General features: G+C 28.6%; 1 protein-coding gene and 5 non-coding genes across 6 annotated transcripts in view; 3 read left to right on the top strand and 3 right to left on the bottom strand.

The window, feature by feature from the left end:
* The window catches only part of LOC100159877 (alpha-mannosidase 2), a 191154-nt gene that overhangs the window by 119264 nt on the left and 44315 nt on the right, over positions 1 to 27575 (top strand). Inside the window, exon 3 of the mRNA XM_029491149.1 lies at positions 10750 to 10922. Coding sequence (XP_029347009.1) covers positions 10750 to 10922 — 173 coding nt within the window. The remainder of the gene's footprint in view (positions 1 to 10749; positions 10923 to 27575) is intronic.
* On the bottom strand, positions 1327 to 1408 carry TRNAS-UGA. Its single transcript has one exon. It is a non-coding gene; the product is annotated as a tRNA-Ser (tRNA).
* Positions 6622 to 6703, top strand: TRNAS-UGA. Its single transcript has one exon. It is a non-coding gene; the product is annotated as a tRNA-Ser (tRNA).
* On the top strand, positions 6968 to 7049 carry TRNAS-UGA. Its single transcript has one exon. It is a non-coding gene; the product is annotated as a tRNA-Ser (tRNA).
* On the bottom strand, positions 15211 to 15283 carry TRNAV-UAC. The gene has a single exon. It is a non-coding gene; the product is annotated as a tRNA-Val (tRNA).
* On the bottom strand, positions 17175 to 17247 carry TRNAV-UAC. Its single transcript has one exon. It is a non-coding gene; the product is annotated as a tRNA-Val (tRNA).

Genomic DNA, 27575 nt, shown 5'->3' with positions numbered 1-27575 from the left:
TGGTGTATCCGACCAATACAATATAATATATTATATTGTATGATATACCGATTCGAAACGAACGCACAAATGTCAATTTCGCCTAAATATTATACGCGTTTCCGATGCGCACTGCACGTTTTTATTTATTTACGTACTAAATATATATATATATATATATATTTGTACATGTCGTAAAACAATGACCGATACGTCTGAATCGGTATTTATGTTGTAAGCGCATTATTCGAGTAGGTCATACGTGAATAATCATATATAGATGACCTGTGTTTATAAAATAGCATATAGTATATACCTATGGTTAGGTTATATAACGTACCTATAAGGTTAGTTTTAGTTTTAGTAACGGTCGTAATATTGTTTAGTTTATTTTTCGATCACGGTTATATACCGGCCCTATGTCCTTTACTATTATATAGTATTATATTAAATATAGTGGTAAGTTGATTAAGTAGTCAAAAATATAATAATCTTATTTACCAAAAATCAAACAAGGTGTCTATAGACCACTAATATAACACCATACGAGTATTTATAATCGATGATGATATACCGTTGTTAAACCTACCTATAAGCTATAACGCTTAAATAGATTTCGTACCCGAATTTAAAAGTATATTATATGAGTTTAATTATTTCGTAAATAATTAACTAAATGCCTTAATCGTATCGTTAAAAAAGTGAAAATCTTTTTAACGTAGATATGTTTTTGGGCTGGATACTTCTTTTTTTTCTAACCGATTTTCGTAACGCTTTGTTTTTTTTCCATATATAAATTAGAAACGAGTATAATATAAAAATATATAAAAAAAAAATTAATTACTTTCCTAAAAAATGAAGCATGCTACTTTGATAATATTATTCCAAGGTTTAAGTATATCTATGATTCCTCAAATTTTTCTTGCAGAGGAAAAATATCTTTTAGCATGCTACTTTTTTGTAAATTTTAACAAACGAAATGTATTAAGTTTATTGTAAATGGTTATAACTTATAAGAACCTTTTAAGAAAGCAATGCAGTACAATAAGACATAAATAGGAATAACATGTAAATAATAAATAGTAAAAATGACAAAAATATAAATACGACGGGGAAACAAATTTGATTGTGTTGAAAAATAAAACTGCAAAAACGTATTATAATTTATCTAATTTAAAATTATTTATTATAGTATGAGTCGTACAATTATACAAACAGTTAATTAAATCGTTGAATATTTTAAGTTAAATTTTCTGTAAGTTTTGAACAGATGAAATAAATTGTTTTAAAAATAAATTGTATTGATATAAATGGAAAAAAACTGCAAAAAATTTCTGGTAACCACTTCGCTGTGGACAGGGTTCGAACCTGTGCGGGCAGAGCCCATTGGATTTCAAGTCCAACTCCTTAACCACTCGGACACCGCAGCGGATGGAAAAATAACTTAGAACAGTGTCTTTTATAACAAATTATTTTGATATAACTGAAACGTTAATTCATTAATTATTACAAAAGACCAAAAAACAATATACATATTGTAGTATATATTTTATATAAGACTGCTTACAAACTAACAGTGATTATAAATTGTTTATTATTACTTTTACAAGGACATAAGCTTTTTTTTTTACAACAGGTACCCACATTGTACAATAGGTACTACAAAATAATTATATTGTGATATGTGTCAATGTGTCATAGAAAAAAAAAGGCTGACAGTAAACAAACTTACAAACATAGGTCATTGTAATACCAAGAAACCTGCCACTCATTACTGACATTAAACTTTAGTTGATGATAAGCTAACTTAAATATTTTTTTTCAAAAATGACAAAGTTCGTTATATAGTAAACTATAAACAAAATTAAAATAATTTTTATTTACATTTAGGCACCTTTTAATATATTATATATACAATATATGCATAAAGTCATATATTTATGATTTTTTAAATGCAAAAAAAATATAATTACACCAAATATAATCGGAAATTATTAACTTTAATAATTAAATTTTTATTTTTATTTTTAATTATTATATATCGTTACATTTTACATTTTGTGTCTTGTCGTATTTCAAAACAAATTTATATTAGGTTAAGACGTATTATACGTATTATACCTATAATAGGTACGCTGGTCGGCGAACACCGATTTACATTTTTTGAAATTTCACGAAATTAAATGTCGGTGAATAGCTGTTCTCTGGAGTCCAACCTATACCTATTATATAGGTAGTTGATGGCGTTATGAGTTCGGAACGCAGCACAAAAAACCAGAACTGTAAAATGAGAATATCTGAACATTAGTATACTTACACCGAATGGTCACCATAAAATAGCATAGGAACAGGTACACACATAATAATGTGATGGGCTCTTGCGGGCAGCTATTATACATATTATTATCATAATAATTCACGAACAAACTTAAAATATATATTTTATTTCATTAATTACGAAGTGGTAGTAGTATGAGGAGGGGTCATATTATACTACTAATGTATTTTACTCATAAACGTATCAATAATACTAATTTATATCCTATGCAATGCTCGTTGAATCATTAATTAAAGTGTTTAAAATGAATTTGTACTCGGGTGTTATTATAAAATTTTGTATAGGTAGTGTTACACAGTATTAATTTCACATTATGTTTTTAGTCCATCCATTTATTATATACAGGATGTAACAGAAAGAACTGATAAATAAATATAAACAATTGATATTAGTTAAACGTATAAAAATAATATAAACAATAAATTATGAAAACTATATGGATAATAAATAATTTAAGAAATATAGGTAGCTACCTAAACGCATGTCAAGAAATTCCTATAAAAAAGTTATTACGTTTCAAATAAATTTATTCAAAAAAAATATTGATATTTTAAAAATAAATTACTTGACTTAAATAATCGTTTTTACCATCAACACTTATCTAAAAATGACAAATCGGATATTTTAAATATTTTCCGATAAAATATTTTAATATTTTCATTATATACCTATTAAAATAATAAAACAAATTAATATTATACTGCCTACTTGAAGCGCAAACGTCTATAAATTATATATATAAAAAAAATTGTTTAAACATTTAATAGAAGAAAAAATTATTTAATTTGTCAGGTTTACCGCTTGTACTACTACTCCTAAGTAGGTACTACATATAGGTTAGGTTTTATGCTCATATAATATTATAATTGTAAGTACTATAATAGTTTTAATAGGTATTTTAATTTATTTCATATCTGATGTTTATAATATATTTTTTATATGTATTAAGTATTTAGCCGCAGCAATATAATATTTTAAATTTTAAGTTTTTCGTCGTTAAAATATGTCTTTTGTAAATTAAATTTTTATTAGTTTTATTTGTTGCAAATTGTAATTTTATACACCACACTATACAAATAGCTGCTATAAACTATATATACGTGCAATATAAATAAAAACTAGGTTTTTATTTACATAATACAATTTTTTTCTGTAAACGTGTTATTTCCGGAAATGATATAAGTTTAGAAAAACTTTACTTAAAATTGTATATTTTTTATTGGTTTTGTCTTGAAAATTAATTCTAGTCACATTTTCACATTTTTACTGTATACATTTCGGCGAGGATATTTATAATAATATATTGAATATATGCAAATGTATATATAAAAAAAAAATTCGTTCGGAAATATAACTCGTTCCTTATATACATAATGTATATACCTACATATTTTCATATAAATTCACCTAAATTAGTTTTTTTTTCTAACGAAACGTTTTCTGAAAACTCAGTGCCTTACATGGGTATATACTATTGTATGGGCGGTGGTGATATTTTAACGCAGACTGGTATAATATAATATTGCTGGCGTAAAAAATTGTATATAATAATAATATCGTTTGTGCTGTTGTAGGTACCTTAAACTGCGTATCTTTTCTGGTTTTCCATGAACCGAATTTATTATTAATCAAACCATTGATCAATAAAACACACAAATTTATTGGTATATTCTTTAATAATGTGCGAATACACGTCGTGTAGGTACGCGTCTACGTGACGTTTAACTATGTTAATATTTTACAAATCGATATAACATATATATATACGTAGGTATACTATATAATATACATATATATATATAGGCGCGGTGTTTCGCGTGTGTGCGCATTTTTTTTCCTTCATCAAACACATCCCATTTATACGACTATATACGATGTAATAAAACCGTGTTATTTACCGAGATATTATATTATATTATTATATCCGTATATTATCATATAATATTATATATATGGTATATCTACCACGAGTACCAGCTATTTACCGCGGTAAGTATATATAAGGTACATGTATCACATATCTAGGTAGATATATGTGATAAGTAAATCACAATCCATATCATATTTGTATATATAGGTACCTACTGCACATCATCACGTGTGTTATAATAAATACCAATAAAATATATTCTCGTTCGTTGACGACATATGGCACTCAATATATTAATATGTATATTATGTACATAAAATTATATGTATACTCTAATTTATATATATACTCTACCCTATAATATAATGTATACATTTTGTACTCACTATTGTATTACTTTAGTTTACTTCGTTTTTTGTAGATACATAATACGCGTAAGTACCTATTCTTACGCTTACAAAATATTACGCAAAAAGTTTTTTTTATTCGTAAAAAAAACAATAAAATGATTCAATCACTTTGGAAATGATAAATGTAAAAATGCGTAGTTTAATAATAGGTAATTGTTATAAAATATTGATGCATGAATGCATAATATAATGTCATATATTAATATATTATGTCATATGAGTGATAGGTATGACTCATAATCGACAGAAAATATTTTAAAAATATGAATATTATATTACATATGCTGTAATGTTTATTAGTTCATAAGATTATATTACTCGTACATTAGTACTACAGTTATTACATAGTACAAATATTACTCGTATATTATGTGCACGGCTTAAGGTATACCTTAAAGGTGTATCTTAAACCGTGATTAGGCGTATATTGTCATATTATATTATATCAGATATACAAATACGTATCTAAATTTATTATAATTACTATTAAATAAATATTTGTTTTTATTATTAATCCTAAGCTTTTCTTATTGCTATCTTACATGATTATATAATATAACAGAGAATAAATATGTTTTGAATCAACCTGAAAGCTTTACAACTGAAAAAACATGACTATTCGTAATAAATTATATATTTCTCTAGTTTGAATCTCTTAGAAATTAAATGATATTTTATGCAGATAGCAATTAGGGCCGCGTATATGTATTATTGGTATTGATTTAAAATGATGTATTTTTGGAACAAGTTCACAGTAGGTAAATTTAGTGGTCCAAAGGTTTCGTATAAGTCATTATTACCTATATACATATTATATTGATATATTTTACAATATAACATTTATAATATATACAATATATAAATAAATATATTATTATAGTACCTACCTTCTTTAAACTTAGAGGTAAATTTTGGAATTTTCATAATTAGGTATTTCAACATAGCTGCAAAACTCAAGCCTTTTACAGCCATTAGTCACATATATCATATAGTTACATGTATTTTAAACTACAATGGAAAATAAACCTTATTAAGACTTCTACTATAGACTTCTAAGTATCTACTATACATATAGGTAATGCCTATATAATAATCATTAATCTTCAAACGGTAATGAAGAGTTTTAATGCAGACATATCAAATGTGAACTTTTATAAAGACGACTGTGGAAAGTATGTATTTATATACAATGTTGAGAATGTTCTTCTCTTTCTTGGAATTTATTATGTAAGATGTTCAAAATCTTCAATTCGCATTAAAATATATCACAATTTTTTTTTTTAATTCCTTGTTTTAATATAATATCATATTTGAATTTTAAATTCATCACAACAGTGTAAATTATATTCATAAAAAAATTAACAATAATATTATATTCAACACTTATATTCTTTGATAAATCTCTCAATATGCAGCATAATATAGGAAATCATAAAAAAAAACTAAAATCTTGTACAACATTGTCGGCACTCCATTTCATTCAACTTTTGACCCGTCTCGTGATAGGTACTGAAAGAACTATTCACACTTATCTGAACTGATGAGTTTAGGCATTGCGACTTGCGAACTGGAAATGTATGAAAAGATTCTGTTTCTGTTATATTGAAGGAATTAGGACTTTAATCATATCTGATGTGTCAAAGCTTACATTTATTTTTTGGAAAAGTCAAGATTTAGGTTATTCTAGCTTCTAATAGTTTTTGAAAAACACTTATATACTTATCGTCCGTATTTATAATATCGCTTATTAGAAATACTGTAACACTATATTTAAAACTATATTTACTAAGTTGTACTCACTTGATATTGTCTAATGCGATGAGTATTGGGTTTTTAAAAATGAATATTTAGATAAATGTTACGGAATAAAATATTTGACAATATAATATTATGTAAGTATATTTCAAATAAATTTTTTTTTCTAAGAGAAAAAGCATTAAATTAGATTTTCTAAACTAAACGACTAAAACTACGTTTTCCAATAATGGTTACAAATGATATCAAACTCATACAGATTCTCGTCCGCTGCGGTGTCCGAGTGGTTAAGGAGTTAGACTTGAAATCTAATGGGCTCTGCCCGCACAGGTTCGAACCCTGTCCACAGCGAAGTGGTTACCAGAAATTTTTTGCAGTTTTTTTTCACAATAATTAAATACAACATTTACAACAATTTATTTTATTTTTTAAAAACTAATAGAAAGTTTAATTTTTAACGAAACTATTAAAGGCCTAGTCAGACAGAAAGCGATCTGCTCGCGCGGGCACTGTAAAATAATACAACCGAACGCTGACTGCCGCGGTTACCGTACCATACACCGAGGCAGGCAGCTCTCTGTTTGATTGAGCCTTAACTTGGATAAATTTCCGTCCGCTGCGGTGTCCGAGTGGTTAAGGAGTTAGACTTGAAATCTAATGGGCTCTGCCCGCACAGGTTCGAACCCTGTCCACAGCGAAGTGGTTTCCAAATATTTTTGCAGTTTTTTTCATAATAATTAAATACAACTTAATATACAAAAATCTATTTCTTTTTTTAAAAACTAATAGAAAGTTTAATTTTTTAAGTAAACGATTAAGTGAGCTGCTTTTAAGTTTTATCAATCTTACGGTTTATACAACGTACCTATATTATGTATTATATAAATAATATATTAATATACTTTTAAATTAGTATTTTGCGATAATACATATAGCTATATATTACGATACCTAATAGCTATTATTTCAGTTGTCTATGCTCACCTTAAGATTTGTATTTTTTAAAAACTGCAGTATTATTGTAAGTTATGTAACACACATTTTTGTATTTTCTTTTGATTTAAAATGAAGAACTTGGAATTTTATAAAAAAAAATGTAATAAGTAACTTAAAGGCTTTAAACTAGCCCATAAGTAATTGCCCTGCTGTACAGTAGGTAACGAGTGGATCTCGTCATTGATTGGATCAATTTAATGGATGCGTTAAATTTGAATTCAATAGTATGATAACCTATTTATATTTTATATTTGGAACCTATATAAATTATATTATTTGTATACAAAAAACGATTTAGAGCCGAGATGGTCTAATTTTTTGGTAACCGCATGTAATTACCTAATATTAAACAATTTTAATATTACTAATAATATTAAAATTTTGACAAATGTATACTATGTGTATACTAAATACGTAGGTTACTTACTTTCCCCCCTACAATTATTTTAAAAAGTTCCTACAGAGAAATTTCTATTTTTGAATATTGACCTATCAAAATACAAACTAGATCCACTTTTCTAACAGAATCTTGCTCAAAGTTGAAATCAAAGCATTTTTCATTTTCTAGAATAATCTATTGTCTTTAGACACAAAAATAAATATTAATAAAACACGCACATAATATCATTGTAAAATCTATACATTCTTCGTCTGCTTTGGCCGCTTAGAATTAAGGACTTGTAAAAATAAACAAATATATTTAGCATTGAATAAATAGGTATCTGGTAGCAGTTGCGTACCCGTAAAAAGAGGAGAAACAGGGGCATGCCCCTCTGTAAATTTATTTCGTTTTGGTTTAGAATATTTCATGGTTGTAAAAATTGAAATTGAGGTACCTATTTAATAATTTGCCACAAAAAAAAAAATTCACGAGTACGCCACTGGTTATAATTGTATACTCATATGTGTGTAAGGTTTCCATAGATTTGTAATTTTTATACGTTGTTTTTATTACCTACCTAATTTCAGATAAAAAATTGCGAAAAAAATGTTTAACCGCTCATTCGTAAATCGTGTCTCGAACAAATACATATGTATAGCGATATAGGTACGAATTTAAATGTACTATCTCAATTAAATACGAACTAAACGTAAACACAAATGTAGGTAGGTATATTGTGTATACGCATAATAAGTATTGATATAATTTATTTACCGGTGTATCATGTACTTACTGTGCGTGTAGAACAACCATCATTGTGTTATAGAATAAATAATAACAATATTGATTATTATTGTAAGTACCTAACATTAATAATTGGTAATATCATATTATAATCACTGCAAACAATTAATACCGATCGCGAGATTTATCACGAATCTAAAATATAAAACCTACTATACACTCGAAAAAAAATACAAAACATTCACACGCGCGTGAAATTTCCGTTCATAAATGCGAGACAACGGTAGGTATTGGGTATAAGGTGTAGGAAAAGGTGGTGACATAAAATACGTATATATAATATATATATATTGGCAGGGCATTAAAATTTCCCGTCGCTGTGCTGCAGCTGTAGTGGCTGGCGCTGAATAAATAATAAATTGTATTACGTTTAAATGCGTACTGATTATTTGCGATCCGAATCCACTTGTTTGCATTGATTAATATAACGCGCCGCCTGCGACTCGTTTATCGCCGGGGCCTCATAATCCTTACGACGATTCGCTCGCCATGATGGTTTCAGTTAATTGAATAATAACATCCCTCGATATTATTATTATTATTATTATTATTATTATTATTACGTGCATGCCCTGGCTGCTTGGCGGACTGTGCAATAATTTGATTATAATATTATTATTATATGGAAATCTAATTGCTCTCGTTTTATATTATTATTATAATATTATATATTATTATTATTATATACACGACAGTCTGTACCTATAGGTATATGCGCATACCTAAATAAGTACCTACCCGCAGCGGTTTCTGCAGTGCGCACGCGAAACGAGTTACTATATTATTATGTTAAAATATATATTATATTATTATTATATTATTCACAAATTTTTCATACTCTCCAACTCGCTAGAAACTTTTAATTCCGTTTTCGAGACTCGATTATTATATTATTATTATTATTTATTATTATATTTGTTTAACGTCCGAACAACGGCGGGAATAATATGTGCGCTTTTAGCGAGACTCCAAAAATCTCAGAGAAATAAAATTTTATAATTATATAAAACACGCGCGAACAAACTGTACATTTCTGAGCACTCCTTACGCTTATAATGTATTACTATTATATGCAACAAGAGAAGAAAGAAAATTCGTTTGAACAACTGCTTCAGATATTACTTGTTAATCTTGTATGAATGTTTAAGAATTTTGCTTCATTCTCTGTAACAATTAAATGTCAAACTATATAGTTATCTGGTACACTCATAAGTCATAACTATACGACACACCATACTCGTATAACTTGCTAAAAAGATTTCATGTAATTTATTTATCTCCCTTCGGCAAAACGTTTTCGGTGTCGGATGGATGGTTATATATTATAAGCCATATAAGTTTATATTATATATATAGGTAGGTGGGTACTGATATATACGTGAAAGAAATATTTAGAAAATCAAAGAAAAGAGAACAAATAATAATAATAAAATTAATTGGTAATAAGTGTTTCTATTTTTTTTTATAGGTAGGTAATAGAAATTACATAATATATACCATTGATTAAATATACATCTATTATTGTACGTATGTATAATAGTAATTAATGCATTTTATAATAAGTCATCCAGAGATCGTTGTTGAGACACAATATGAACTTTATAATATTATACTCAATATTCACTGCAGTAGGTATTACACCTATCTATATACTTTATATCTTATCTATTCTAATATTATTGTTCGTAAGCATTTTTAACACTACGGACCTCGATGTTGTCGTTATATTATATTCGTTGATATTCAAAGTGTTATTGTTAAAACAAATTTATAAAGGTTTTGCTAGATAAAAGTTGAACTTAAGAATTTTTTTTAATGTATTTCTTATATATATAGTTAGACCGGCGGGACGGCGAATGCAAGGAAAAAATGTAACTTGCGCTCAAAGCGATTTGTGTGTTCTCAGATGATAAGAGCTTTTTCAAAGATTTAAGGAGTCTGAGTTTTTGACACACAAAGAGCACGAAGAAAATAATAATAATATTTTCTATGCAAATTCGTTATACATCGGTTTTTCATTCTCGCACACAGTTACACACACACACTCACACACACATTCACATCTCTCTCGCTGGGTGCATCGTATTTTTCATCCGTTTTTTTTATTAAACATTATGTTATTACAATTTTTTATTATTATTATTGTTGTTGTCGTTGTGTATAATATAATAATAATATTATTTATTATAATTTCGTTTTTATTTATTTTTTCCAGATTATCGTCGTGCCCCACTCGCACAACGACCCGGGATGGCTGAGAACTTTCGAGGGCTACTATCACTTGCAGACCAGCAAAGTGCTCAACTACATGGTGGAAAAAATGACAGTATTAAAAAACATGACGTTCGTCTGGTCCGAGATATCGTTTTTGGCGCTGTGGTGGGAAAGGTAAGTTCATAAAATATACTCCCTATATTATATTACAGTCCCCACAGCGCTCATACATGCGCTGCTTATACATGTATATATATATAGGTATACCTACGCATAAAGCAATTACTCTTATTATGTGTGTGTTGTCCCATTACTTATATGCGCGTCTCGTCCGGTTCTCCGACACAAAACTATACATTTGTCTCTGGACATTTCGCGAGTATCGTTGAAGTTTCGGTGCTTAGGCGAATAGCGAGGTAGGTAGGTATATATGCTCTGCTCCTCGTGTCGTGCAGCCCAGCACCGCTATAGTGTATATATACAATATGTGTATAGATACGAGGTACCTGCAGTTAATCACCGAAAGTTTTCACAATACTGTTATTTATTAACCTGACCGGTACTTCGGAATTCGTACATATATAGTGTGATTCATTCATCGTAAACCAGAAAATATCTCTTAAAACGTTTTGACCTAAAGTATATGGAAACTATGTGGGGTACCTACACTAATGCGCAGCTATGTATATTTTTTAATTTGAATACAAACTTTGCAAGTACTAGTAATCTGCAGTGACTATCGTAGTAAAATGTAAAATAGTGTGTTCGTTTAAAAATAAAAATTTAAAAAATCTTTATTTTTTTCCTAGCCGCCGCTATCGGTTCACGCGGTACAAAAAATAAATAAATATGAGAATTATGCCCCGTGCAAGGCCTCGACAATTTTTCGACAAAAAATTGAAGCTGTGATTGCGCGTAGATATATATTACGAGTTTATATGGAAACAATAAGAAAATCCCAACAAATTTGTACCCGTCACTTACCTATATATCATCTAATGCAAGTTCACGACGATTCATCGGTGTAATATAGTGGGCAATATACATTATATAATTTATGATATTTGTTGAAAAATGTCCCAAGACTTATTTGTTCTGTTTCTGATATTGTCTGTCAACATGACATATACCTAGGTATATGCCCCGACATTATAGCCGCGTTATTGAAGGTTATTATTCGTCTTATGTGCCCTGATAGCCTATATAATATTATGTTATGTTACATAGTAAACATTGCTTGGTGTTACGACTATAGTTATATTGTTATTTATTTTCGGACCGAAAATTAAATCGTTTTTATGTTCAGTCGTTTATGCAGGGTCGTAGTATGTACATTAGGATTTATTACGCCAAAATGTGAAATAACGTTTGAAATTTAGCTCTATAAAAACATAATTAATATAATATCTCTACGACGTACCGTATTTTAAGTTTTTAAATATCGTTGTGGACTGTTAAAACTTATAAATAGTACCTATATGAATAAAATTTAAGGGCCGAGCAATAAAAATCGAACTTTTTGTTTTTCCATTACCTCTAAAACATGGTTACCTACACAGATAATAAATACAATTATAAAATATTAATTAGGTATATAAATTATAATTTATTATGATATATTTTAACTTAGGTATATAAGTTATCATTAACGTTTTCCTATAGGTAGGTACCCGATTTATAAATATTGCACCATACCGTAGTGTTATGAGAAAAAATTTAATTTTACCACCCACACGAATAATAATTATATTTAACCAACCAGAAAATTGCTAAAAATCCTAGCTTTACATTTTAAAATATGTTTTACATAAAAAGCATAATTTTTTTTTTTTAATGCGCAACTAAATCAAATTATATAGGAATATACGCCGTAAAATAAAACGTATGTATACACCATAATAATATATATAATTAATGTATTATAACCACCGCCGTTATGATGTTAGGTATAATATACGCATATAACGACGTAGGTATTATATTTTATTCAATATTGTTATATCCGTAATTTATAATGTTATATACTTGTACACTTTTGTGTATAGATAGGTACTTGCCTTATTATTATTGTAATGGCTTCTGAACTTATGAAAGAAATTTTGTTTTACATTTTCAAGTGTTTGATCTAAAAAAATTGTATCCTCATTTACAGAATATAACTGAAATAAATTTCGAATATTTCAAATGCCATAAAATATATTGCTTGAAATGTATTAATCTAAATATTTTTAAATTTCATTTTATAAAGAAAATTATGATTTAAGTATCGCAGTACTTATTCTATTGAATGTTTCAAGTTTATACGGTTAATATATTTTCAATTACCTACAACGACATAACAAAAATCATTTGCGGAGAAATCGTTATTTTACGTTTGCAGAATATCGAATTCCGACAACATTTGAACTTAAAATTTAATGTGGCTTTACGCTAATCTTTTTTTCTAAATTCTTTATATAGCAAAACAACAACTTCTGTGAATTAATGTTGTATCATATTATAATATATTATAATATATCATGTGCTTAAAATACATAATTCCTAATTTTCTTTTACATGGTTACGAGATCTTATTAAAAAAAAAAAAATACCGGAAGGACACTGATGTCCTCAGTCTAAGAATTTTACAGGGTGATCCATTTCAGTGTCTATACAGTACATACTATCGTTTATTTTAAAAAGTTTCGACTTCTTTGAAAATGCATTTTGTACACAATGTTATGTCATGTCAAAACAAAATTTTATAATTTTTACTATTTTTTATCATTATTGTTTTTAAAGCTTTTTATTTTTTGGATGATGATCAACATTTTTTTAATTCATATTCCTAAGGAGAATATTATTCAGTGTGTATGAATATACAAAGATCACTTTTCGGACAAGTATAGTTCGCTAGTTATAAATTTATAACTTATAAGCTTTTAAAGTATTGATAAGTAGAGTAGAGAGGTACAAGGGTGCGTCCCCCCAAAACTTCGTCTACTACTCCTCTAATTTAAACTTTAAATAATTGTAAGTTATAACTAATGAACTACTTCTCCAAAATAGTGTTTTTATAAATTGAAGAAATACTACAAATAATTCGGAAATTAAATAAAAAATGTATGGTGTCACTCAAAACAGCAAAAACTTAATAAAAAAAATAGTATAAAATATAATTTTTTTTCAGATTTGTTGTTTTGAAATAACATCAAATTATACAAAAAGAAAATTTTCAAAGAAATTAACTTTTTGAAATAATGACCGTAGACATTCACATTTGATATACAGATATTAGATGATTCTCGCGTATTTATATTATACGAAAGGATATGACCTATCCGTCATTCTGGCTTCTAAAATATAATAAACTTTTCTAAACCTAATGCGTACGACGATGATTATGATTATTATTTATTTTTAAATCTTATCCTGCTGTGGGACGACCACGTTAAAATCCCTACGCCATAGCCTGTACACGATCCACAATATTCGGCTTTTTTCGGCTGATGGCCATTATTAAAATATTATTATACTCGATGCGGTATATAATATAATAACATCGCACGAGTTGTTTATTTAAGGACGCGATGAGATTTTTTTTTCCGTCTCACGCCCGCTAACATCTGCAGCACTACGCGTCGTCGTTCGGTTTTATTTTACGAGCGAGCATAAAAACGAGTTCGTTTTTGAACAGTCCGATTATAAATATTGAACTTTCGCATTCTAAATTGTCGTATATGCGTGACCATAATACGCGCGAGTTATTTTTACGACGTGCAAAATAAAAATCGAATATCCTCAGATAGGAAGGAAAATCCACAGCTATATTCCTGCAGGATAATCGGGAGTGCAGCCGCAGTGTCGTAATGGGAAATCGTCGTGCAACGTGTGTTATTTAATCTGAAATCGATTATTATATCGAGTCGTTGGAAAAACCGATTGTCGCGGCCACTGAATTTCTGACGGATTTTCTTTTCGGATCGCAAACACTAAACATTTTATTTTTTTTTGTTCCAAAGAATAGAGCTATAACCTAGGAATCTCAAGTTCTGGTGTTAAATAGACATACTACCTATTTTGTTTAAAAATAAATGTCAAGTCACCATGCCTGTATAATAATAATTATACATAAAAAAAATCTAGAATTCACAAAAATTACAAAATGTTTTTTTTACTTATACGAACGAAATATATCATAAAAGTAGTGGATTTATGTTATAACATTACATTTGGATTTACATATTCATATAATTTAAATCTTTAATAAAATTTAAATTTTATCATTAAAATTAGAGTTGCGGTGTCGAAATGATGTAGTTTCGTGTTTGAATCCGTGACTGTCTCTTCAAAACTAATAAAGAATGGTATGAAAAGAAACATTTGAATAAGATAAAATAAGTTTATTTTAATAAATTGAATCGATAAAAATTATTCATAAGTGGCATCGTGTAAAATACGAAAAAAAACTGCAAAAAATCTGTGATTCCGGCCAGGATCGAACTGGCGACCTTCTGCGTGTAAAGCAGATGTGATAACCACTACACCACGGAACCCGCTTGTAAACTGTGTATGTTTGAACACTATTTAAAGCCAATATTGGTAGTTTTTTTTAACATTTTTTTTAATATATCAATTTTATTTTAACATTTTTTATATTATGCAATACATTATGTCATACATACAAAACTCGCAAAAGTATTCAGATAGGTATTTATATCGTTTATGACGTAGGTTACACATTTAATGTGTAACTGTGATTAATTTAATTTTTTTGGGTAGGTATATTAGGTATAATTTGGAGATATAGCTTACACTAGTGGCGACTCAGCGGGAACTAAGAAGTCGGATGTCTTGCATATCTAGCCATGTAACAATGTTGATTGTAGGTACTATGTACTAATGTAGTAATGTACTATAATAGTCTGGTTGCCGCAGTAAATACTACAATAATATATTATAAACATGGGCGCAGTTTCAATGAAAAAACTGAGGGTTCTGAAGCCCCTCTATTTTGTTTTCATATTATTTTATGGTTATCGCATAATGACTATTCAAATGTAAATTAAAATGAAAAATTTAGGTATTAATAAGTATATTATATAGATTATAGGTTCGTGTAGTTATATATATAGGTACATTAGTCATTACTATAATACTATACGTCATATAGTATACGACATATGTTTTGTATTTTAGAGTTAACTGCAGGAAATCAAATCAATTTAAAATCGAAAACGTTTTCATTATTTTAGCACTCAAACAACTACTACAGTCAACTTTACAATAGTAAAATACCTATATGTATATAAATAATAACAACACTTTTCAATTGGATTTTATCTATCGAAATGAGATTCTATAAAAAAAAAAGAACACAATAGGCAATAGTCTAACCCATATAAATAAGTACTTACATATTATAAACCATGAATATTGGTACATTCCGGTTCCATTCAGAATTCAACATTTTTTATATTACCTTCAGCTGATTGCTAAAGCCTGAAGCGATCTATTTTATGGATTCTGGTCAAAGCGAGGAATGTACTCCCTTTTAAAATGGTATGAACAAAATAATCTTTTTCTATGGACAATTTTTCGGGCCGCAGGATAGTTTCAAGTAGATTGAACATAATATAAAGCAGATATATAGCTGGTACATTAAAGCAGGTCATACTATATACCTAATAATACATTTACGTCGTAGATGGAAAAAATACTGAAAATAAAATACATTTTAAACAATTTTAAAATGGTAATAGTCGTGTTAATGAAGATAATAAAGACTAAGAAAACATTTTATCCTGGTAGTAATTTTATTATTTTCTTTCTTTGTAATAATAATAAAAACTTTGAAAATAAGAAAAGTACCTAACATCTGATCCTGCTGCTCAAAGGATCAAAAGGCGGATGTGATTAACAGAACGCCAACATTGTATAGCTACCTACTATATTATATTATATATATTATTTTTTCGATCCGGTAGGTACCTATTTCATTTGTATGTACGTACCTATAGTACCTATAGCTATTATTAATAAAATATAGGTAATTGCACTTTAAATGTTGGTACTGTACAGCGTACGCCTTTAATTGGTACTAATTTTAAAATAATTTTTAAGTTTATAAATAAAGTTATTAAATTTTAAAATTTTATCTCTGTAACTTGTTATGGAGAGATTAGTGTGAAACGTGAGTAATTATCTTCCTTTCAAATTGTATAATAATTGAATTAGTTTATATATATATATAGCATATATATATATATATATATTAAATATGCATCTAAAATAAGTTAAAACAAAATAATAAATAACGTGCTCTGTCAAAAATCAACAAAAAAATGTTTAATAATTAATAAAAATTTAAATAAGAAATAATAATTATAAAATGTAGTAGTATTCGAAATTTGCGTTACAAAATAAACCACCCAACAAAAAAATGAATGATTCCGGCCAGGATCGAACTGGCGACCTTCTGCGTGTAAAGCAGATGTGATAACCGCTACACCACGGAACCACGTTGAATGAAGAGGCTGATACAATGCGTGGTAAGGGTAACATAAGAGTTCAAAATTCGTTTATATATCCTATATTTTTTTTCACTTTGAACACTGAAAGAATTTTGATTAACTCGAGTGATGCAAATACTGTGCATTTCTCATTTCATCCCAAAAATATTTGAATATTTTTATTTTTGGTAGATTACAAGTAATATTCCCTATATTTTATGCAAGACATCGAATGGACACCGCTATAATATAGGTAATGCAAAATAAAACGAATTGAAATATTTCTATCTCGGCTAATCTTAAGAGTTTATGGTGGCGCCGGAATGAACGGCATTGGTAAATTATTAGCAGGGGGCACGATACTGAAACATAATATATTAATATCAAGGCTGGGCAAGTTAACGATTTTTTTTTAACTCGATAAGTTAAGTTATCTTAAAATAATTAAGTGAAGTTAAAAGTTACACATATTTTTTTTCGTTAACTTAAGTTAAAATTTGCTAATTTGCAAAAATAAAAAATTCCAGACACATAATATGTTTTATTAGATAGTTTTTCTTTACGCTCAAGAATAGTAATGGGGGAATTTTAAATGATACATCAAAGTAAAAACCAACTTGAAGTTAATCTTAAAAAAAGTAACTATTATTGTTAAAAGATAATTTGAAAAAAAAAGTTACGAATTAATTAAATTAACGTTATTAACTTAATTTTAACTTTTAACTCCTTAATGCCCAGCCTTGATAACAATATAAATATTGAATATTAATATTATGATAGGTACCAAGAAGAAACTGTCCATAGTTATTATGTGCACAACATTTTATCAAATTTGAAAAGATTCCACCATAAGATACTTTTCACAGGGAAACTTTGAAATTTTAACAAAACCATAAAAAGATTTATATTATATGTAAATAAAAACGGGATCAGCAGTATAACATAACATACTGATACGGCGAATTTAACGTAAAACGACGGTATGTGTCCCATACTCCCACGCGTTATATTTTAATGTGTTTTATTTGTATACACATAATATATCCAACTTTGTGCGTGGGTGTGTGTACGTGTGACTAAAATTTGTGGAGACCCTATCGCGTGCACATACAGTGCGGTTGATCTGACGGTATATAGGGTGGTGGCGGTTGGCCTTTGCGGCGGCGGTGGTATATTGTGTGCACACACAGTGCCGTCGTCGGTCGGACAAACGCCGTTTAATTGAAAAGCCGTCCGAGCAAATAAATTCGGGCGACCCCACGTATTTTAATTAAACCCGATAACGGCCCTCGATCGTCATCGTATCGTCGTCGTAGTCGTCGAGCACCCGCGTGCTCGGCTGCAGCAGGGTTGGGGGATGATGATGCTCGTGTATATAATGTTATGTGCTGCACACCGCAGGTATATTATTTATACCGGAGTACAACGCAATTATACTCTCAATAATAGTCGTCAAATACAACGGCGAGAAATAAAGCCGCGTATATATCCATCCCCGAGGAGTACCTATATATATATATATATATATAGGTATGTAAATATTATACCGGACAGCCAGACGTGGAGAACGTACCGAAAACGCGGTGACAAAATACTATATGCTTTTATCCCCTCCTATACGCATAGGCGTAGAATGGTGAGGGCTAAGGGGGCTATAGCCCCCCCAGAATTCTACTAAGCTCCCCCCAGAAATTCTTGTATAATAGTTTACTGTCTTATACGTCCATATGTGGGAACTGAAAACATTTTCTATTATTCATTTTGATATCCGAAAAACATTTTATTTGATAAAGATCAACTTAAAGCTGAAATGCTAATTATGAAGAACTGTATTAATAAATATGATTTTGACATAGATGCTATTGTATCAGTAATCAACAAAAAAATTTTTCCAAATTTATATAAGCTTTTAAAAGTAGCGCTTACAATTCCAGTAAGTTCTGCTTCTTGTGAAAGATCGTTTTCGGTAATGCGGCGAATAAAAACATGGCTACGAAATTCTACTTCATATTGAAAGGGACTTAGCTAATAATATTACATCTGAAGAGGTTCTTAATATATTTGTGCAAAAAAGCAGGCGTTTAAACCTTATAATATAGTAATTTGTAATAATTTCCTATTTAAAATGTTTTTTTTTTTTAAATATTTAATTCAAATACATTAAAATAAATATTATTTATTTATATTTTACTTAATAATGTGCTTCTTTAGTCCTTTTTATATTTTGTTCCTTTATATTTTTCTATAGCTATATATTTGTAGAATATAATATGTTCTGTACCTGAATCATTATAGCCTTTATACAAAGTAATTCGCAAGCAGTTGCGGCAGCGTCGTTGATACCACAAAAAAAAGCTATAGCCCCCCCCCCCCCCCAAAAAAAAAAAAACCATCACGCTACGCCTATGCCTATACGCAACGATCCTAATAAGCTCCTTATAATGTTAACGTAGATATTATGTTTTTAGGCGGGGTGCAAACTTTTTTTGCGAGGCCGATTTTCGTTGCTATTTGTTTTTATTTCCATAACAAACCAACAATACAAACCGAAAAAAATTAATCTAAATTCTAACAAAATGTAGCATAATGTTACTAGATATTTTTTCCTCTGCACTATACCCAAAAAAATATCTGTGATTCCTCGATTTTCCATGCAAAGGAAAAATATCAAGTACTTAATATAATACATACCCGAATACGAACGACATTTTTTTGCCTTTTAGGTCTTGTGCGATAGTTATTATCGACGTGTCTTATACGATACGATGTATAAATTATTGTAATATATACTGCAGTTGTATAATATACTTATAAGACTGCAAACACATTTTGAACCACAGACGAGATACGACCCTTTGATGACTTTGGACTTTCCGCCATGTGTAGGTATAGGGGCTGTTATTTGTTCGGTAGATTTTACGCGGACGTATGGTGTAAAATAGTATAACGACCAATTAATATGGCTAGAAGTAGCGAGAAACAACCGTTTTTATTTCATATTCTACTTAATTATATATTTTTTAATTAATTACCTACCGCACAATAATATATCTCGACTGTCGTAATCAAAGCCGAGGTTACCGAAGATTTTAGTACTGTGAGTTATCTGTGAAGCATCAACCAAGTATATTATATGTACTACAAAGCTTGGTTTATTCGCCTGATTTAGTTAATTTGTTTCAAATGTATTGATATCAACATATAATGGCATAAGCAGGAACGTACACAGGGCCTGCCCCCTTCCCCCGACATAAAGACATATTACATAAACATAGACCTAATAATTGACCCGTTTTGGAAAAAGTGACGTTATGAAAAGACGTTTGGATTTTGTTATAATATAATCACTAATTGATCTATTATACATTAACAATTCAATTTTACAAAATCCCCCCTCCCAGTTCCTAGCTCTGGATCCACTACTGGTCATAACTCATACGTCATAACTATAATAATAATTTAACACATATATGATAAGAACAAAAAAAGATTTTATTTACCTAATTTGTGATTGAAATGTAATAGTTATTTTTAAACATTTCATTTCAAAATTGTTGTACCAACTTATACTGAAACAACCTATACAATCATATTACTATACTGATATTAATTTTAAGTAAAATTGAATAAGACCATACTCACTTGGATAGATTATTCCAGTATTATGTATAATATATTAAATATTATCAAGTTTTGAGAGAGGCCCGGCGGCATGCGTATATCATTTTTAAATGGTTATATTCTTTGACCATTGATCATATTTTTTCGAATAAAACTGTCTTAAAAAATTATTGTATAAATTTGAAAATATATAAGCCACATAATATTGAGAAAATAACCGTGGGTCAGCTCAACTACCAACCGAGTCGGTCAACGATACCCTGGAATTGAGATCTCTATAGCTTAATTTTTATATTTTAACTTTTTTTTTAACTACTAGCTAAATTGGCCGGGGAAAAATGCTGTGATTGTTCAACTCCTTTTGGGTGTAACACGCTGTGGAAGCAAATGTCGTTTTAAGTGTAAATTATATTATATTTTAAATTTTAACGAATAGCCATCCCGACCGGCGTTGTCCGCGAAATTCGCTTGTGATAATGCAAGTAGTATATTATTATCAGGTAGGCAATCTACCTGCGGAAAATGGTGAACCTCGCGTGGTGCGTACCGTAGGTGTATAATTTCACTCTAAAGTACTAAAGTAGTAAAGTATCAAAGTTGTACCAATTTTGTTGTGTTATTTTGTTCAACCTACGGCGGATTAATACAATCAATAAACACAAAATCCCAAACTAACCAACCGTACTAAAATCCGATGGATAAAAAAACCAAACATTCGTATGTATATAGATAAAGAAGAAAAATAAGAAAGTAAAAATAAGAAAAAAATATAATGCAAAAAAAATGCAAAAATTGGTCTACCAAATCCGTAGTTCAAACTCGAAAAATTCATAGAAGTGCAACTGAGCCAACAGACTTGTTGCATTAATAATAATTATTATTAAAACTATTTCATAAATATAACCTTCTCGGATCGAACTTCTAATTTACCATTTTTCGTGATTAAATGTAACCTATCTTCTTCTTAAAGGTATAATCTATCTCTGTACCAAATTTCATGGCAATTGGATGAACGGCGTTTAAGAACGCATAAAGGCACACAGACAAACATTCAATTTCATATATGTATAGATTTTGTACGGTTCATAAAATAGAAATTCAATTATATTATTTACGACCATATATCTTAAAAAAATATTTCCTTCAGTTGTACAAAAACAAACTTACTTTCGATTTGTTTTAGTTTCGACTTTTGCAGGTAAACGCCCAAATCCAAAATAATGCATTGTGTCATTGCCCTGCCGACCTCAATTACATTCAATGAATAACGAGCAATTTCCTAAACCAATTCAATCAAAATACAATAATATTAAACACAAATTATTGAAACATTTGTGTTTTATACAATTATTTTAACTATAATAACAAGCAAATATTTTATATATATTATTCTAATGCGATTAGTCGTTAACTGTAAGGCGCAAATGATTAGATAAAATGAGACATACCATTTAGGAACAATATATATATTTTTTATTTTTAAAGAAACAATACACAATATGGTTATTTGAAATTATTGCAGTCCATCTGTCAAATTTAACAATAACTGCAATTTGTTGTGATGAACAAGACTCACCGGGAAGTGTGCGTTGATCCAATCTTGCGGGGATAGATCGCGGGGGCAGAAAAAGGTGGAAAATACGAAGAAGAAAATTATACGCCGTATACAGGATCAGTGAAAAAGCTGATCACTTGGTTTCGGAGCTGAGCACAGCGCCAGCTGCAGCGCCAACGTGGAGGTTGTGCTTAGTTTTTACCGGTCAGTGGTCGCCTTGGGCAGCGTTGAGCCTCCTCCCCAAACCTGGTGATCATCTTCTTCACAAACCCTGCATGGAGTATAATTTTCTTCCTCGGATTTACCACATTCTTCTTTCCCCTCGATCCATCTCCGCAAGATTGGATCGGCATCCACTATTGACAAATTTTGTTCTTGAGCAATAATATTGATAAATCTAGATATTTATGACACCAATAATAATAATGTTAATTGTATAATATGCAATATTAATAATATTGGTTTAAATAAATATTTTGTGTTTATTAACAACGGGATGGAAAACCGTTGATTCTATCAAAATAAAATGACCCGTCGCGTCATGTAACGATATCGAATAAGTTAAAATGGACAATATAATAATAGCTTAAAATTAATTTGTTTAATTCCAACGTACTTGATTTCTGACGTATTTTTTTAGACAATTTTTGTGAATATATAGGACTTTTGATATTAATACAATAATACATAATATACGTATAATCAGCTTGATGGTCCGTCAAGGTTTAGTGCTGTCGTTTTTATCCTTTATACGTTTATAAACAAAACATACATAATATACATATTTAAATTAAATTGTTTGAATTTATTATAATGTCAATCATCGCATTATACAGAATATATAATATTTAAAACGTACTTCCTAATTAAAATATTTTGTTTTCCTATAAAAATAAATATATGTAGGTACTCAAAATACATAATTAAAATGAAAACTTTATTTCGAACAAACGCGTTTAATGTATATTATACTCAAAACTGTGACCAATGTTTATTTTATCTTTTTTAAACATCATTGAGTTGTATATAGTAATATTATACAATTTAAATATAAAGTTTATCATTAATCGTTTTACTAGTAATGCAAAATCCTTGTCGATCTTTGTATGCATTACCTATATATATATTATACGCCTACAATGTCTATAATGTCTATAATATTGTTTATGATTGCAACGGCGTCCCAAAATTGTGTTAAAAATTTTAGATACATTTTCCGATAGAAGTATTTGTTTCGCTTAAAATAGTGTTTTTTTTTTTAAATTAATAACATTTACTCCATCTAAACGTCCATTCGTTCGAGCGAAGAAAAAGTACGTTGTATATATGCAAAATCCAAATCATCATAACATACATTGTACCTTGCGATATTATCTCGTAACATACATTACTAGCAGGGCTCGTATTTCGATGTATTCGAATTTTTTTTCTAGAATGCTTGACAGTTGAAACGATATTTTCCAAGATACAAATGTCTTTTAAGTACACACTATTATACTATACTATACTATATCATATATGGTGACTATAATATGCTAACACTGAACTTATTTTAGGGATTTTTTGATGTATATAGTTAATGTTTAAGTGCATTTTTAAACGTTTTTAAAGCATTATATTTTATTCTTAACATATTTCTAGTAGTATTAAGAAAAAAATATAAACATAATATGATGTAAATGGGTACGCATATATTATTGTACTAGTCTGTATATATAGGTAGGTTACAGTAAACTGAACAGCATAATAATTTAGAAGTAAAAAGTCTAAGCATCGTCGCGAAAGCAGTATAATAGTTGCTCGTCATTAAATAATTTAAATGGAATTAGTACCATACATTTACAATTCTGCAGTCACGAAGCGAGTTTAATCTGCAATCTGTTAATTTAACGATTTTATTGTTGTTTGTCCATTAAGTGCCTATGTTTTACTAGAGTCAATATAGTTCCACGTTAAATATTATAATTAATGTAGCCTGCAGGCGCATCTGACACAGAGCGATGATGATAAGTATGCAATTCCCAGTAAATGGTAAGTGATAATTTCTAGTCAAAAGTTCAAAGCTTTGATTAAACGTCTATTGAGTGTATTTGCAAATTACACAGTCTCATAAGCCGTATATTCATTTTAAAATGATAAAATTTGAATAAATTGTGAAAACGAATAATACAGGAAATGCGAGTCAGACAAAACTATTCGAAAAACATATAACATTATTACATAAATAATATATGTATACATTTCCATTAGATGTACTTTATGATGCTATATACGTATACAAATAAGCGGTCTGGGAAAATTGTTCGAGAAAATTGTTATGAATATAGTTTTATATAATGTAATTGTAATTATTTTTAATGTTTATTCGTTGGAATTGTATTCACCGACCACATTGTATTTGCAGCGTTTTCTGAACGAAATTCTTATTACCCGCGTGATGCCAAATGAAACGAATTCGAAATATCAACCAAAGTTAATATTACGGTTTCGCAAAATATAATATATGTATTGTTATACCTACGACCTACCTATATAACAGTGTACAATATTATTACGTTCATAAAGTCGACAGTAATTAAAATAATGTATTTTTTACCGTATATAGAACGTATACATATACGCGCGTGTTAAATATTATTATAGATATGTTAATTTGGAAAACACGGAATAATAGAACCCACACAGTTATTGTCGGTGTGTATAAGTCTCATATAAGCTTAAAAACTTTTTAAGTATGCATTATGCGTCAAAACAAGCCCGTAAAAGTTTTACACGTTTTGAATTTCAATACTGCCGCCGCAGATACAATATAATACCGCCGTCGTTAATTCCAGCGGGTTTAAACAATTATTTCTGAGCCCCGGGTGGGTCATGTATGCTGCTTTTGGTTTTCGACTTTCGTCGAGTGTATATATACAATGATATAATATACACGGAACAGAAACTTTTCAATGGTCACCATTAATGGCATTTATAATTCCTCTCCGCGTTTGCGGCTATACTATACCTATAGTTATCGAATATATATATAATATACATATTATGTATACATAGATTTAGAGTTTAAACGCGTGAAACATATTATCACATTATCGTTATATTATTATAAAGGCATTAACTCGGTATACACAGAGTGATTTTCAGCCCTAATTGTATGCATAATATATTCAAATTTTGGCTTTTGGAATTTTTTTAAACACATGTGAAGACCATATTATATTCGGATACCTGAGATTGCTTTGTACCACTATGTCAAACAGAACTTCTGTTTTCAAAGAGAAAGCCCCCTTTTCGCTTTTTATTTATTTAGCAGATATTTTCTTGAGAATTTTGATGTATCCAAAATAAGAGTTATTGTGAGTAGTTTTTGAGTTATGTAGCTTTGTATACTAAATAGGGTAACTATGGCAATGGCTTAGATAGATATTCAGGGGCTTAGATGATTTGTAAATTTTCATTATTACTTATTACTAAATTGATTTATCAATATAAATAATTTGTAAAAATGATCCAACTATAGTAAATACTACATCTGATTTTATGTAATATTACATATTATTATTAAAATATAGTTTATATTTTTGTAAAACCATTTTTAAGGATTATTATCCTTATAGTATAAACATTTTAATAACTCAGAAACTACTCATTAGAATTTTTATTTGAATGTATAACATTTTCAAGAAAATCATTCGCTAAATAATATTTTTCTGTAAAAAATGGGATTTTCATTAAAAAAATAAAAACTTGTATCGTCACAGGATAATATTATGGTCTTGAGGTAAGTATACTTAACAATTTTAAAAATCAGAATTGGAATAAATGTAGGTACTATTTAAAGGAAAAATGGGCTTAAAAAATCACTCTGTATAAACGTCGTGCTATGAAAATAAATATCAAAATAATTACTTTATTACCTAGCTATATAATAAAATGTTTTTATAAATTACACTTTTAACTACTTAATACTTGTAAACTTGCAGTCTACAACAATTATTAACCATTTTGCTACACAATAATAGAAATAATATAGGATATTCGCTATATAATGCTGTGACTTAACGTCGATAAAATTGCTTATAATATATTGCCTATATTATATAAGGACGCGGAATATATTAATGGAAAAATAGCACGATCATATTATAATATGGGTTTATATATATAAGCCCAAAAGTTATAATATAATATTTACATATTTATATAGCCCAAACTTTAATATTTTAATTATTATCACGCGTTATCATCGAGGTAAAGAACTGGTAGGTATACATTATTATATAACATAATGATAATACAATTAACAGGTTCTAAATTAAATTATCTTCAAATTATTATTTACTTTGTCATCCATTTGGTTTGAAACGCACCTAAAGTATATTAATGCGTTAATTAATTATAGTAATTGCCTATATGGATATATGAGTAGAGTTTAAAACAAACTTTTGTATATAGGAGTATTAATAATAGGATTAACTTATAAAATCTCTGAACGTGTGAGTTTAAAAAAAAATTAATTTAAAGTAAAAAATTATACTTCTTGATAATATTATTATGTAGATTATAGGTACTGCAGCTATTTTCTTAATATGACATAATAATAATAATAATAAAATATTGAAATAAGTATAAAATGATATCATAAAATGGATTATAAATAATATTAAAAATTACAGTTTATTTTTAAATAGTATGTAAAAATAATAAAAAGTAAAATTCTTAGAACAAACTTAAACAAAACCAACATTTCTCGCACTAAAAATGTCTATCGGACATAAAGATATTGGCAACTTATCGAAAATAATGTTTCATGTCACACTATATTTATTCAACCGTTATAAGCTGGTACAAGGTCACTCTACATAAATGTACAAAAACAAAGTATTGTTTAAATTTCAGTATTATATATAACTCGCTGGCGATGGCGATAGCGTACTTTTTTATTTTGAAATCGGAAACAAAAGATTAAAATTAAATATTTCAAAAGTTTTAATTTTATTAAAGTAGATACTTAAACTCGTTGTGGTTTTCTAGTGTATGCGTAAATAACATAGGTAATATATACACAATGGAAATTTCAGCAACGACAATACTGCAATATTATTGTTTTGGGAAAAGTGGAGGTCTTATATATATTTTCTTTTGTTTATTCGAACGCAT

This window comes from Acyrthosiphon pisum, chromosome A3 (assembly GCF_005508785.2).
Source record: "Acyrthosiphon pisum isolate AL4f chromosome A3, pea_aphid_22Mar2018_4r6ur, whole genome shotgun sequence".
Lineage (NCBI taxonomy): Eukaryota > Metazoa > Arthropoda > Insecta > Hemiptera > Aphididae > Acyrthosiphon > Acyrthosiphon pisum.
Note: the sequence above shows the minus strand (reverse complement) of the source record. Positions and strands in the feature narration are given on the sequence as shown.